Genomic DNA, 16,066 nt, shown 5'->3' with positions numbered 1-16,066 from the left:
CATATATATGTGTTCTAAGGAAAATTTTATAGTAATTCAATCATGCATATGTGTGTTCTAAGGCAGTAAAATAATTTCATAGTGATGAAAGCATGTTTGTATATGTTCTAAGGTTGTCAAAAAAATTTCATAGTGATTTAATCATGCATATATGTGTTCTAAGGTTGTCAAAAAACTTTCATATTGATTCAATCATGCATATATGTGTTCTAACGTTGTCAAAAAAACTTTCATATTGATTCAATCATGCATATATGTGTTATAAGGCAATAAAAAAACTTTCATATATACTAATATCATGCTCATATGTATTATAAGGCAGTCAAAAAACTTTTGTAGTGATTCAATCATGTTCATATGTATTCTAAGGCAGTAAAAAAACTTTATATGTGATTCAATCATGCGTATCATGTTCTAAGGCAGTCAAATTTTTTTATAGTGATTCAATCATGCATATATGTGTTATAAGGCATTAAAAAACTTTCATATATGCTAATATCAGGCTCATATGTGTTCTAAGGTTGTCATAGGATGAAAGCATGCTTGTATGTGTTCTAAGGTTGTCAAAAAACTTTTATAGTAATTCAATCGTGTATATATGTGTTATAAGGCACTAAGAAAATTTTATAGGGATGAAATCATGCATATATGTGTTATAAGGTTGTAAAAAAACTTTAATAGTGATTCAATCATGCATATATGTGTTATAAGGGTGTTATAAAATTGTATAGTGAATCAATCATGCATATATATGTTCTAAAGGTGTCAAAAAAATTCATAGTGAGGCAATCATGCATATACTAGCTTGAAATCTAATGACATGAATCTTTATACCTGACAAAAACCGGAGCACATGTTGAATGCAGACGAAGTTCTCCTATCCCGAAAAAAGTTACACAACTCATTATGAAAAATGTTGAGAATGACTTCATTTAAAAAGTACTGCATTTTGTCCTCAAGACGCTGACAAACACCATCTCAAGACATAGCAGGATCAATCAGACGTTAGAAGCTGATGGTGGCAGGAGAACTCTGAGAGTCATGACTGCAGGAGACAACAACTGATGTGGTGTTCATGTTACTCCCAAACCCGAACACACGACCCATTTTGGGTTCACCGGTTGCAGTCAGCCATACTGCAAGATCAAAAGGCGGATGCTGAGTGGAGTCATCGTCATATCGTTCTACCATTTGTTGCTCGTATGACTCCTACAAAGTAATGATTATATTATAAATTAAGAATTAAGAATTACAATATTTATGATAATGTAATTCATAGTAACTTGTATATTACAATGTTTATTAATACAATAAATACATACCGATGTTGCTCTCGCCTTCTCTGATATAAAATCTTTCGTGCTCTTACGTTTATGTGTTTTAACAAACACATCATTGTAAGGCACAATGTCTTCTTTTTCTGCTTCATGTAATGTTAAATGATAAAAAAAATCAATTAATAAGTATGCAGAAATACTTACAAATTTGACTATATATATATATATATATATATATATATATATATATATTGATGAGTTACGATTTTCTTCTTGTGCCTCCCAGAAGTCCTAGATCCACCTGTGTGTAGATGGGCATCGGGCATCTTCGCTCAGTTTTGTGCAGCCTTTGCTAAGCGGTTTTGAAATTCATTGTTTCCCCACTTGTCGTACATGCCCTCCCAATAATCTCTCTTGATAGTAGAAGGCACATGGCCCTTCCATTGCAGTGGATCATCTATCCCACCAGTTGCTTTTTTTGCTACAATTTCCATATTGTGCAGCATGTCGGCAAATCAATTGGTAACACGAGTATGAGATTGTTCTACTCCCAAATAGATTAAATCCATCTGTACATAAATTGAGTCTAACATTTCTCACTTTCATTGAGAAGTTTTGATGAGTACGATCAAAGTGCCTCCAAGCTTCTACGTCAACAGGATGTGTGATCTTGTCTTCATCATGTCGAACTTTATTTGTATGCCATATCATGTATTTAGTTGTCCTCAAAGATATATACAGTCGTTGCAATCTAGGGGTGAGAGGAAAGTAGCGAAGTGACTTGTATGACACTTTTTTTGACCTCGTGCTATCATTTCTCTTTGTCTTTGGCTAGAACCGAGGATGCCCACATGATGGACATGATCTACTATTTTTTTGATCTTTGAAATACAACATGTAGTGATTTGAATAAGTATCTATCTTTTGATACCCCATACCTAGAGCGTTGACCATAACCTTCGCACGGTAGAGATTTTCTGGCAATTTCTTATCTTTAGGCAACATACTCTTCACAATAAAGCACAGACGATCAAAACATGATTAGCTCAAATTATACTCTGACTTTAAATTCGGTAGTTGATTAACTGCAGACAAGATAGTGTGACTATCACAATCATTCCATATTGGCTCATTAGCATCTCTAAGTAAGTCATAAAAACTACTAGCTGCATCGTTTGTTGCTTCTTCCTCTACCCCAGTTGGTACATCACTAGGTCCCATAGCAGAACCCATTTCTGGTCCTGCGACATCAAATATCAATTTCACATATGGATTATCATGCACTATATCCACCCGTGCGTTAAAATTATTCCAAAATTCTTCACCATGAAGCGTCTAATTCTGATAATCACTAACAAAACTCTTTCTTTATAGGTGATGTCTAAAGTCATGAGGTTCTACAAATCGATTGTTCTTACATATCGTGCAGGGGCATCTAATTCGACTGGTGGGATCCACTGTACTGACACTTGCCGTTGCAAATTCAATAAAACTGTCAACACCATCCATATATTCATGTGACACCTCATTATCAACTATCCTACGATACATCCATTCACGGTTTGCAGTCATTTTGTCCTATAATGTTACGTATATTATCATCACCAGTTAAAAGAGAATCATATTAATGTTATGATGAAAAAATATCTAATTAATCTATTAATTTTTTTTTTGTGATTGTTTGTGAAAAAAAAAATTATTTTAATTAATGCGTAAATTTTTTCTCCTCTATACCACAAACATACTTAACATAAAATGTAATTTTATGAACTATTATGCATGCATTGATAATTTAATATTTTTGTATGTAACACCATCACATCATATTTATACACATTACGAGAATATTTAGAAATATGAAATCACATTCTATAAAATGATACACTCATTTGAAGCATGTTTCCATGATACAATTTCATATGAAAGGCATAAGCAAATAGAAAATAACTTCATGCAAACATAGATACAGACACATCAAACATTGCAATACATTCAAATCATTCATATCAAAACAATGTCAAACATGTACCTGCAACAAACACACTTCAATATCCTGCTAACTACTATCATGCCTAGCATGGAATCCGAACTCCAAAAATAAGAACACTTCTATTTTCATATATTAAAATCATGCTCAGCATGATCTCCAAACTCCATCAAAGCAGTCCTAGATAGCCACAACTAAGTGAGTGTGTGAACAGAAAAGTGTTGGATCCAAGAAATTAAATAGCATGTGATGCGCTTGCATCAATTACTCACCATGGGTATTTACCCGATTTGTATTGCTTTTGCCTTTGCATTTTTTTTATTTTTTATTTTTTGCATTGCATTTTTTAGCCGCATGCGGTGCTTAGCACTAAGCATCGTGCAATTAGCTCAGCAACGTACCTGTAAAGCACAAATATACAAAATAATATAGGGAGGAGGCTCGACCCCTCCCTGGCGAAAAAAAAAACAGGGAGGGGTCAGAGTCCCTCCCTCATATCCCGTAAGACAGGGAGGGGGCCCGACCCCTCCCTCTCATCCTATAAGATAGGGAGGGGGCTCGGCTGGCGAAAAAAAATAGAGTTTGAGGTTGAGCCCCTACCTCGCATCCCATAAGACAAGGAGACAGGGAAGAGGCTCAGCCCCTCCCTGGCGAAAAAAAATAAGGGAGGGGGTCGAGCCCCTCCCACGCATCTCGTAAGACAGGGAGACAGGGAGGGGGCTCGACCCCTCCCTAGCAAAAAAAATAGGGAGGGGGCTTTTGCCCCCTGCCGGAAAAAACAAAAGAAGCAAGGGGAGCTCTGTCCCCTGTCGGAAGACACACAAAGGCAGGGGTCAGAAGACAAAATCGATGGCACAGGGCTCTCCCTCTGTCAGGAAAAACAAAAGGAGACAGGGGGCGACAGGGCTCGACCCCTGCCCACATGCCAAGAAAAAGAAGGGGAGGCAGCAAGGGCTTTGCCTCCGCAGACCTACCAACCAGAGGCAGGGGGGCCTGTCACCCTGCCAACCAAAACACAAGGGCCCCTTGAGAGCCCTTCCTTAAGCTGGACAAAGAAAATGGAGGCAGAAGTCGAGGTTTCTGCCAACGAAAAAGAGAGGGGGCAGCACAGGCTTGGCCCCTGCCGGCCATTCGACCCAACGCAGGCGACAACTTTGCCGCCTGCCAGAGGAAGAAGGTCGAAGAAGATGAAGGAAAAGAAGGCCAAAGAAAAAAGGGGAAAGGAGTTACCTAAGGAGAGGAACAAAATGAGAGGCGTGGTGATGCTCGTCGGAGCAAAGACGGCGACAGTTGGCAGTCAGATGGGGCTCGGGGTTATGTTGACGGCAACCAGGAGGGTTTGAGGGAGGTGTCACTCGAGAAAAGAGGTCGTCGATCAAGGGAGGCTCCTGGAGAGCAAGGTCAGAGAGGGACGGCGATGGGGAGATCGTCGGTACAGTCGCCGACGACTCTAGTCGTCGGTGGCCACTGGGGAAACGAGAGGAGACATGGAGAGGGGGGGGGGGGTCTCGGGGTCATCGGGGTGTCTGCCAGACACAGGGAGCGGTAGGTGGCTGGGGCGGTCGCCAAAGAATGGTAGGCGGCCTGGGCGAGCAGCGCGGGTGTGTGAGAGAGAGAGGGAGAGAGAGCATAGTTAATTTTGTGCCCTAGATGGGCGTTTTACATCAAAACTTAGTGACAGATTTGTGACGAAACAATTTTGTCATCAACATCAACGCTACTGAATGATGGATTCGCGATGGAAACATTTCATCGCAAACACCATCGCTAATTAGTGATAGAGTAGCGACGGGAAAAGCCATCGCTAATCCATCGCTACATTGCGACATAGTTTATGACATATGTAATTCTGTCGCTAATTAGCGACGATGTTTGCGACAGAATTGTTCTGTCACAACTTCTGCAACTAAATCAAATTTTAGGGATGGCTCATTTTCTCTCGCTAATCTATCATAAAATTGTGACGGATTATTTCCATCACAAATTTCTGTCACTAATTAATGTTTTTTTTGTAGTGTATTTTGATAATTTGGTGCAGACCAAGTTTGATTTCGACAAGAAAATGGTTGAACATTGTACTACCATGGATAAGCAGCTTCAGCTATCATACTCAAGGGTGTGAGAAGGTTTTTACAAGTATTATAATAGGTTTAAAAACCACAACGAAGAAACAAAACATCCTTCCGAGGGAGTCAACTCTGAAGTGTGGAAAGAGATTTGCAACTTTTTCACCAGAGCCTATTAGACGGTAAATATTTGATATATATTCATAATTAAATAAATATTCAAATTTTTTATTTTTTAAGAACTAATTGATCTTCCTTTAGTTAACAACGGACGTTAATGAAAATTTTGTGAATAGAGCAAAACAGATGATCCAACATACCAGTGAATTATCTTCCTACATTGAGAGGTTTCATACGATGGTAAGTTTCTTATTCCCTATTTTTTTTTCATATAGCAGTATAGTGCTAAATATGTTTGCTTTAATAAATTCTAAATTTGTTATTTGCAGACTAAAATGGAAGGGTACAAACTGTCAACAAGTGCATTCTATAAAGAGTTGCACACCCATTCAGGTTTGCACTTACATTCATCTGCAGCGAAATAGAAAATACCTTTGTAAGTGACTCACACTTTGTAGCAATGAAGCAGAAGCCAAATTCATTCATTCTATTTTGTATATTATCACTAGCATTCTATTTTGTATATTAACATTAGTTATTGATAACCAAATATTAATGTTATGCAGAACAAGTTATACTATATAAAGATTGAAAGTGATGGAATGTATTCTTCATAAGGAGGCATGTCGATGTTGTAGTGAGACATCTTTGCCAAAGTTCTTGGGGAGAGGTCTGGATATATGAGAGGGATGAGTGCATTTGTCATTCCATCCAAAGGCAAAACTTGTGTATTAGCGATATCTTCTCAATTGGAGGTTATGCAGTAAGAGCTCCAACAATTAAGAGAAGAACAAAGGATGGACTATGTTCAACAAGAGTGAGAGAGAGAGAGAGAAGAACAAGAGCGAGAGGAAAAAAAATGAGAGCAAGAAAAAAAATAATGAGAGCGACTCTTTAAGTAAGAGAGAGAAGAAATTAGGAAACTCAGAGAGTGAATGCATACCTTCATAAATTCTCTCAGATAGAACCCTTCATCCTAGATCTCTCTTATTTTTTCATAGATAAAGATAAGACTGTCCAATGTCTATTTATTGGATGAATATAGTGTAATTTTTTATGTTATGTTATGTTGTAAGGACACATGTCTGTTTATATTTTTTTTTCTATTTGACGTGTATTGATTTTTATCAATGAGATGTTGTAGCTAGTGTGAACTGATTATATATATATATATATAAACTAAAATTGATATCATCTTGAATGTGAAAAGATGTTTTGTTAATGTTATCTTTATATTTTTTTAGATTCTCATGAAAGTACAATAAAAGGTGAAAGCATTATCAAGTCTTCAATCATAATGTAATTAAAATATCTATAAATTATCCGACTGAATTCTCATACTGCTATCATCATTATTAACATTGTTATAATTGTTTTTTTTTATAATTGTTTTTTTAAATTTTTAGATTGTACTCATTCTTAAAGTGTGTTTTTTGCAGGTTTGAAGAATATGTAGGGGAGGAGGTTGAAGATGATGTATGTTTGTTTTTTAAAGTGTGTTTGTTACATGTTTGGAAATGATGTAGGGAAGGGGGTTGGAGAGGATGTATGTTTGTTTTTTGGAAGTGTGTTTGTTGCGGGGATTTGAGAGAATGTGTATTTGTTTTTTGAAATGTATGTTTATATTTGAGTGTATGTCTAAAGTTGAATGTTTGAGAGAGTTGGAGAGGACAAATGTTTGAAGAGGTTGGAGAAGTATATGTTTATATTTGAATGTATGTTATGTTTGAGAAAGTTTGAAGTGTATATTTGAATTGTATGATCCATTTGTTTAATTTAATATAAAAAATAATTAAAACTAATATAAAAAATTTAGTTTTGTTGGTTTAAGGTCTTTAATAGCTACATTCATGTGTCATTGTTGTAGGCCTTAACCTTATGTCGTCATTAGAACCTATAAAGGTGACTTAGTTGTCGCTTTAATAGACTGTACCAACCACTTATTTCTCGTCGTTATAGATTATAACGATGAGTTAATTATTCTTATTACAGGCTACAATAACGACACATAAATGTTGTCATTATAGGGTGTGTGGCCGCTATGTGTGTACCCAGTTTCGGTTAGATTATTCGGCGGTGTTAGATCACACACTAACGATGATTGATAAATATCGTTATTACTCAACTAAGAAAAAAAAAATTGATGATTGTTTTAATTTGTCGCTGTTATAGACCTATAACAGTGATAAATAAGGCAATAACGATGAGAAAAATCACTGCTAATGACCCTCCTTATAGTGAAGGCTTCTCTTTCGAGAATTTTTTTTTTAGAAGGCATACTAAAGCTTCTCTCATCACACGACATAATCCACATAAGAGTTCGACATCACTACCGTTCTCCCATAGTTGCAACATGTGATATTTCATGGCATCAGATCAAGGAGTCGGTAAGAATCCGTCATTGTCACCAATAATCTAATACAGGTAGACTATTACTAATACATACATTGAACTTGGTCATGATACAGAATGCCTCCAATAGTAGAAAACACAGAAAGGAAAGTTTTTTTATTCTTAAGATTAGAACGGTACACGGTTCATATCCCAAGCGTGACGATTCCCTGTGGCAAGGAGTAAGTACACGGAGTTTTATGATGCCAGGACAGCAGCCATTAGTACGGCAGGCAGAGCTAGCGCTGTTAGGTCTCTGATCCTGTGAGCAGTCTTTCCATGTAAAAAAAAAAGATTAGAACGTGGATGGGGATCCAGTCATCCTTATGGTGTTTTTGTTTTTTTTTTTTCTGAGAGAGAGAGAGAGAGTCATCTCTAATGTCATAGCTATTCTCATACTCACCCTGTCCTGTGATATCTGGTTGTTTTGATCAAATCAGACCTCATAGATGTGATCCACATGGTAGTATTCGTCAAATCTGTTTACAGGATTTTCTGGTGATTAAAAATAACAGTAATGAAAACACCCAAATTTTTTTATTTAAAATATTATACTTTTTCATCAGAAAAAAAAAATCTAGTGGTGGCTTCCTAACAAATTGACTATGTTGAGTCCGTCTATAGGGTCAGATTTAATCAAAACAACTTGCAACAGCACAAACACAAGAACATGGATATACGTGGTTAGGATACGAAAACCTACACTCTTCATAATCGTCGTCTGAGGTCTGGAACTTCCTTATCAGTAGAACCAGCTGAAATATATACAAGAGACAGTGATAACCATATCAAGAGGATATTCTCTATATCTTTTGCTATGTAAGAACGTTTGCTTTGAATAGTCTGATTGTTGTATTTTTCTTGGAGCAGAGATTGTGTCGTTTTCACGGGCTTCAAAAATCAAGGTCCACAATGCATTACAATTTTCAAGATTGAAAAAAAAAATCATATTTTTATCAAACCAGTCAATCAATCGGCCAAACCTCACCACTTGCACATCTCCATGAATATAAAAAAACGATCCGCACAGGTGTGCAATATTCACCAAGTTTGCCACGTGTTAAGACAAGTGTCCGACCGCAAGAGGGCTTTAAAATAATGGGGGCCATGACGGAAGTTTGACTAAGCCCAACCGTGCTCAATGATTTGAACCGAGCAAACGTCCAAATCAAAACCAAAAATTTCAAAGGGGTACTGATCTGGTTTTTCAAAGATGGGCACAGCCTCTTTCTTTGACTCTCACTTTGTTTGCCATCTCCAAAGGATTCAAACAGTGTGTGTGTGTGAACCCCACCTGTTCAACTTTTCCAGCACTCTCCCAGAAAGTCATCCTTTGGGAGATTCCACTTGTCCCAAACACGATTTTTCGACTGTCAGAGAGAGAGAACGTCATGCCTTACACGCAATCCCCCCGTTTGAAAGAAGCATCCTAGAACCCGTAAGGGGACATAACCTCTTGTGTCCCTCTCTCCCCATTTATCACTTTTGTATTTTAGATAGCCCTTCTCACTTTTTCTTACCTTTCTCTGCCCGACATGATAATAAGGTAATTTTCTAATTAAAACAGAAATTTTCAGTATAATTCAAACGTCAATTTTTTTTTTTTTTTTTGCAAATGCAAGACGGGACAGGTTTGGGTTGCCTAAGCCACCCAGGCCTAACATAGCCTGATTAGTAGATGGACTAGTTCAAATATGAGCAGAATAATTTCTGGACTCTACTAATAATTGTGCTTAAAAGGCTCAACCCAAATCCAAACCGTTTCTTGAGGTTCTCTCTGCAGACCGCGAAGAGTACACCTAGGCTCGACCTTGAAACAAGAAATGCCCCCTTGTGGGTCAAACAATGGTCATCCCCATGTCAGGTGGGATAAACGATGGTCGCCCCCTAACCAATAAGATAGAGCCCTTGTAGGCATCCATGAACCGTTTCGGTGTTTAAACTTGTAGCAAGTGTTAGATACGAGTCCGGAATATGATTGCACAAAAATTGTGCATTAAGCACCTGATCGCCCTCCATCAAGTCTTGGGCCCCACACCTGACAGGCCCTGTCCCCAAGATGGAGGGTGATCAACTGCTTAAATGCATAAATATGTGTCCAAATATACAACCGCCTTTTATTTTATTGATGATTGCTTCTTTCTTTTTTTCCAAAGTTGGATTTCTCTGTTCTAATAGTTGAACCAGTGAAGACGTTAGTGATCCAAAGATCGATATATTCTAAGGTGAATAGAAAACAATAAAATCATAACATTAACTAAGGAAGATATCAATTCATTAGCCTCCCAAACTCTGTTTGGCGTATGAAAACAAGTCTATGTCCTAATTGTTGGAAGGTCAAAAAATGTAATGTCTTTGCACCAGCAACTGCAGTTCATTTTAAGATAAGTTTGTTGTTCTTTTTTGGGTGCTTTTCTGAAAACATCCAAACGTTTTTTGAATTATGCCAAAAGCATAGGCGTCATTTTGAAAAAATCCTTTAATAATCAATGGGAGATTTATTATAGCCGTCCGTCCACAAGGTTTTTCTTTTTCCAAAGGAAAATATACAGCCGCCAAGTTTACTACAGTAGCAGAGAGATAATGAATCAAGTGGGTCATTTTCGACGAAATTGCGGACCTTGCGGTACAGCACGTGTACACGGGGGGGGACCCCCAATTTGGAGGGTAGTGTCCTTCGTTCTCTCTATAAATAAGGGGCAGCTTCGCAGGAAGGAGGATGACCACCTATCGAGTCCTTAAAGTGGGAGTTGAACTCTTCTAAGGAACTTGGAACCAAATTGCAAAAGAGCAGCAAAGATGGTGAGGGCACCTTGTTGTGAGAAGATGGGACTCAAGAAAGGACCATGGACCCCTGAAGAAGACCAGATTCTGGTTGCTTACATCCAAAAATATGGCCATGGCAATTGGAGGGCACTCCCTAAACAAGCTGGTAAGACCCCCAATTCTCGAACTTGGTTTCTTGCTAGAGTGCTGAATCTGAAAAGATACTTTGGTGTTCTCCTCTGTTTTCGTTTTCCAATCCTTTTTTGGGATTTTCCAATTAATGAGTGTTTTTTGTCTTTGGGAAAATTTGCAGGACTCTTGAGGTGCGGCAAGAGTTGCAGACTAAGATGGACTAATTACTTGAGGCCAGACATCAAGAGAGGGAATTTCAATAGAGAGGAAGAAGAGACCATCATCCAACTACATGAATTGCTGGGAAACAGGTGAGCGTCCAATGCTTTCGATTAATTACTTGTAGTCTTTGATTGAGAACAGTGTTAATTGCAATCATGATCTGGGCATTGGCACTAACAAAATTCTGTTTTTCTTTGGATTTCTAGGTGGTCTGCGATCGCGGCGAGATTGCCGGGAAGAACAGACAATGAAATCAAGAATGTGTGGCATACCCACCTGAAGAAGAGATTGAAACAGAACACAACACCAGCAAGTCAGGCCAGCAACAGCACTCAAGCTGCAGATGACAAAGCCAAACAATTGAAAGAAACTGTAAAACCTCCCCAACAGATAGAACCCAGTATCCCGACTTCGACCGAGTGCGAGAACTCGATCCAAACGCCGGTGTCGCCGCAGCAATCATCGAGCAATTCCTCGTTTTCGAACGCCGAATCGTCGTCGTCGATCTTAACGTGCGAGAACAGAGCGGCGATAGCCTCCGCTGCCGACGACGAATGCATGGACTCATTGGAGTCTAATGCGATCCAGTCCTGCAATTCAGCCGAGTTTTGGCCTGAAAATCTATGTGGGATGGACGAATTCTGGATGGAGGCAATCAAAGAAGAGAAATTCGGCGGCAGCGACGGTTTTCCGGCCGATCCGGCGTACTGTGTGCCACTCTCTCCGTTGCCGTTCTCCATGTATCAAGACGATAACATGAATTTCTGGTTGAACGTGTTGATGGAAGCGGGGCAAATGCAATTGACGCCGGAATTTTGAGGGGATTGGCCGGAGTCAGGCGAGGGAGACAGAGAAGGACGGCCATAGAGATTAAAAGAGCTTTCACTTTTTCCTATCTTGAATTTCGCAATTTTTGTCGGTTGACGGTTTGTGAAAAGTGGGGTTGCTGTGAAAATTCGTCCCGTGAGGAGAATTTCCGCCCCCCGTGTAGAAAAGAAATCCGAACGCTGGACTTGTGCAGATGTGAGGTAAAAACTGAGGGGGAAAAGAATATGGAAAAATGTATGGCATAGTCTCTGTGTGCTTACGGGGGCAAAATGTTTGATGATGAGAAAGTGGGATGGTTGATTCAACAATCCCACCATAGACTTGTTCTCGAGACCATTTATGTGTGATAATTAAGTTGCTCACCCTGGTTGTATTGTATCCATGACTTGTTATTTGTTCTCTTTGAGTAGAGTTAGAAATAAAAAAATTTGATCCGCCATATACATGATTATCGTGTTTTAGCCTACGTCGCATGGATATGGATACAAATACGGATCGATGTGACAAATTCAAGACATGAATGTGACTTTTTTTTTGGAAGAGAGAGACAGAAACAATTCTTTTTATCACGTATAAATGAAAAACAATGTTTTAGAATATCTCACAGGGATAGGAATCTATGTGATACAGTTTTTTTTTGAAACACAAATGCATGTTCTCTTTGCTAAGAGTAGGACACAAGTGCACCTATTTTTAGTATTTAACGTATAAAGTACAAATAATTAAAACAAAAAATAATTAAATGATCCCAGTGTCTAATGGCATGTTCGCGTGCAATGTCAAGTCCCCTTGACACTATTGATGGATCCACCTGGTAATGATCCGATCAAAATCAACTTTTATAGTTTAATCACTACTGGAAATTGGGTTTAATATCAGAAATAAAACGGGTCATTTCTTATTTGCAAGATGGTTTTAAAGAATCGTCACCCTTTTGCACAATCTGACACTTAGTTAGCATAGGCCCTTCATGGCATCAGAATTTTACACCTTTGGCAGGTATATGGCTGGCTGAGCCAGCGTGACCAATTCTTCGATCCCATATGTGGTTTCTTTGAGTAATAAATTGAAGACAAAAAAAAACTCTAATTGGCATTTCATAAAGAATGGGATGCATGGACGGATTTTTTGGGGTGAGGTACCAGCCTTTAGCCTGCAATCAAGTTGAGCAACGCTATTTCCCAAAGCTGGCACAGTATATCATGCTAGGTTAGAACGATGGAGAGCTCTAACCTTGGGAACCCTCGCCCCCTTCCAGAGGGGCTTCCGTGCTATGACGCGTCTCACAGTCTGGGACCCCCGGTCCCTTCAGTAATGCTCTAATGGGCCAGTGTGCTGGATGGTTCAATAAATCCTATCTCTTTTTGGAAGGTGAGCATCGTGCAGCAGCATGGCGATTCCTAACGCCTAGAGATCCCCATGAAACGACGACATGATGAAATGTTGTGACCCTTTCAAAGGACTTTGTGATCATGCACATCGTATACATATATTTCTATGCATGATCCATTGAAAAAAAATACAGTAAAACCTCATTCTTATCAATATTTTTGAGAAATTGTTTTGAAATTCAAAATAAAGATAAAATCACATGTTTAAACTCCTTTATGCATTTTTTTAGTGTTTTAAGTATTTTAAGACTTTTTCAATTGTAGTTTAATTAGTTTAGAAATTTCAACTAGTATTTTATTTTGTTTAGAATTGCCTTTTTATGAAACACGTTTTTCTAGAAGTGCTCATTTAAAATTCTTAAACATTTAATGGAGTTTTTAAAAAATTATGTTTTGACCTAATTAATTAGTATAAAAACTTAATTTTGAGAAGAGAGGGGCACCTCTCACTTGAGAAAATATGCCCTCTTCTTCCTCCTCCTATTCTCTTCCTCCTCCTTTTTCATTTTCAACAGGTTCTCCCCAGTTTTTTCCCTCTTTCTCTCCAGTTCTCTTCTTGCCTTTATTCCCTTCTGGCGTTAGTTATTCTTATCCCCATCGATAGAAGCACGTGCATCCCAAAGAGAGAGACTGTCTCTTCTTCTCAACCCTCCATTGGAGGCGAATCGTGAGATTTGCTTCTTCTTTTCTCGTTTCTTTATTTGTTTTACATGTAGTTCAGTTGTATTTTGTTTCGTTGCAAGAATAAAACATGATTTCGCATTGCATTTAGCATAGAATAACATGTAAACTTTTGAAATCTTTAGTTTGTAATAAGTATTGTCATTTGTTTCGTGTGTTGGTAATCTAGGAAATTTTATTTTTTTTTTCTTTCTTTTCTATTTTTGAAACATGCGTAGTGTAAAATAGCCAATGGGCCTGTAGATCTGTTGGATGGGTTTATGAGTGAGTGAATCAACATCTTCACGAATTTCGATCAACAGACTTGCTTTGAAAAAATATTTGTCTTGATCGTTTGTTCGTGTAATACCAAAACTCACTTGATTAGATTCAAGATTTCGATCCGCAGGCTGCTGGCATCAGTGTTAAAACATGGTATGATAATCAAGATTATTTTCTAGATCTCTAGCAAACAGCGTGATTCACGTTGATTAATCACAATTCATGCATCAACGTGATCAACAATTAATTAGCTTAATTTGTAGCAAACGTATTTTAGCCTAGTTAGTTTAGTCTAGATAAATTTTCTTTTGTGTTTAAGTTTTTATTGGATTAAATATGCATGTTTTCATGTTTAGTTAGTCGATATAGCTTGTAGTTAAGTGTTGAACAGAACCAGTGTGTTCTGATATCAATGTCATTCACGCAAATTCTAAATATGTGCGATTGATGCTGATCATTATTCAAGTTTTGTTTAGTTGGTTATTTAGTGAGTAGTTTCCATGTTTTTATTTATTTTTCAATCGGTTGCACCATTGTGTTAGCATACTCAGCTTGTCTTAGACTTTTATAGCATAATGATTAGTTATGAATACATTCTTTTGTATTATTTAACTCATATAACAATCCAACATTAGTTGCTAGCTACATTTAAGTTAGTTTTAATTTTAATTAGTTAGAGTAGATTTACATGTTTTATAATTACATTTAGTTAACATTTTATTTAGAATTTGTTGTTTGTTTACAAGTAGCGAGAACTAGTTAGTTTGTTAATTAGTTAGTTTTGATTCAACATTTCTCTTTATTTTAGTTAGTTTGTTTGTTTTAAATTTGCTTCATGTTGTTAGTTTGTTAAACAATTTGTTACAATTCATCTTTTAGTTAACTTGCTTTAGTTTGTTACAAGTATATTATAGTTTATTAGATTAGTTTCTTGATTTTTTTGTTTAAAATATTAGATTTTTGTTATAGTTTCTTTGCTTTGTTTGGCTCGTTTTGTGTTTTTGTTTTGCAAGAAAGTGGTTGGATGTGAGATAGGCTCTCAAAAGTATCCCTAAAGAGCCCTCTGAGGTCCCTCAAAGTTTTCTGAAGGTCCCTTAAAGGCCCCTCAGAGAGCCCTTATCAAGTGATCCAAAGTACTGGTCATATTAAGAGTTGTGAGAAACATAAGCAGTGAAGATCAAAGAAACTAGAGCTCAAGCAACTGAAGACCTTTTTCTTTTATTTTAGATTAAATTTAATTAATTCATTAATTTGATATTGTAATAAGGCCATTTATTATTCTTTTTTAGTCCTCTATAATAGAAAATTCTTTGTAATAGTTAGTTGTTTTTATTTATTTTTATTTTAAAGGCAATAAATCTTGTCATTTTGTGTAATACAAAGTTTCTTCTTTTGTTCCCTGAGTTCAACCCGGATCTCACCCTAGTGTGAGTTGGTTTTTATTATTTGGTGTGTGGCTTTCATAAAATATTTTTTTATTAAAAATATCTCTTTAAAAATCTATTTCATAAAACTTACACCAAATTTTTAGCGTCGTTGCCGTGGAACGGCAATAGAAAAATGAGTATTCACTTTATTGTCTCTCGTGTGTTCTCGCATTATTTAGGACTGTTATTTATTTAGGATTGCTAGTTTATTTTTCTGCTCATTAATTAGGATTGTTAGTTTGTTTTTGTAATTAAGATTTGTAGAACTATGTTACTTGCAAGCTCTAGAGACCAATTTACTTTTTTTGCATGGCCCACCTAGTAGGTTACTCCCTTAGTAGGTGACTGTGCATGATTGGTACTGTGCACATAGTTTGCTTTCTGCAAAATATTTGTTTGGGTGCAAGTGTGCGGTGTGTGTTTCCTATTTTCTGCTTTATTTATTTATTTTGCATGTTTCATGGTTTGTGTGGTTGATCACGTGTGCATGGTAGGTTTAGGTAGAACAACCCTTCTT

The 16,066-nt window shown here is 37.3% G+C and overlaps 1 protein-coding gene across 1 annotated transcript; it reads left to right on the top strand.

The window, feature by feature from the left end:
- Positions 1–10,545: 10,545 nt before the first annotated feature.
- Positions 10,546–12,228, top strand: LOC149813981 (transcription factor MYB30-like). Its single transcript, XM_089991937.1, has 3 exons — positions 10,546–10,773; positions 10,921–11,050; positions 11,168–12,228. Exons 1-3 carry the CDS (start codon positions 10,641–10,643, stop codon positions 11,778–11,780), a joined length of 876 nt encoding a protein of 291 aa, XP_089848063.1. The 5' UTR covers positions 10,546–10,640; the 3' UTR covers positions 11,781–12,228.
- The last annotated feature ends 3,838 nt before the right edge of the window (positions 12,229–16,066 follow it).

Source organism: Nuphar pumila, chromosome 16, assembly GCF_984573655.1.
Source record: "Nuphar pumila chromosome 16, dmNupPumi1.hap1.1, whole genome shotgun sequence".
NCBI lineage: Eukaryota > Viridiplantae > Streptophyta > Magnoliopsida > Nymphaeales > Nymphaeaceae > Nuphar > Nuphar pumila.
Note: the sequence above shows the minus strand (reverse complement) of the source record. Positions and strands in the feature narration are given on the sequence as shown.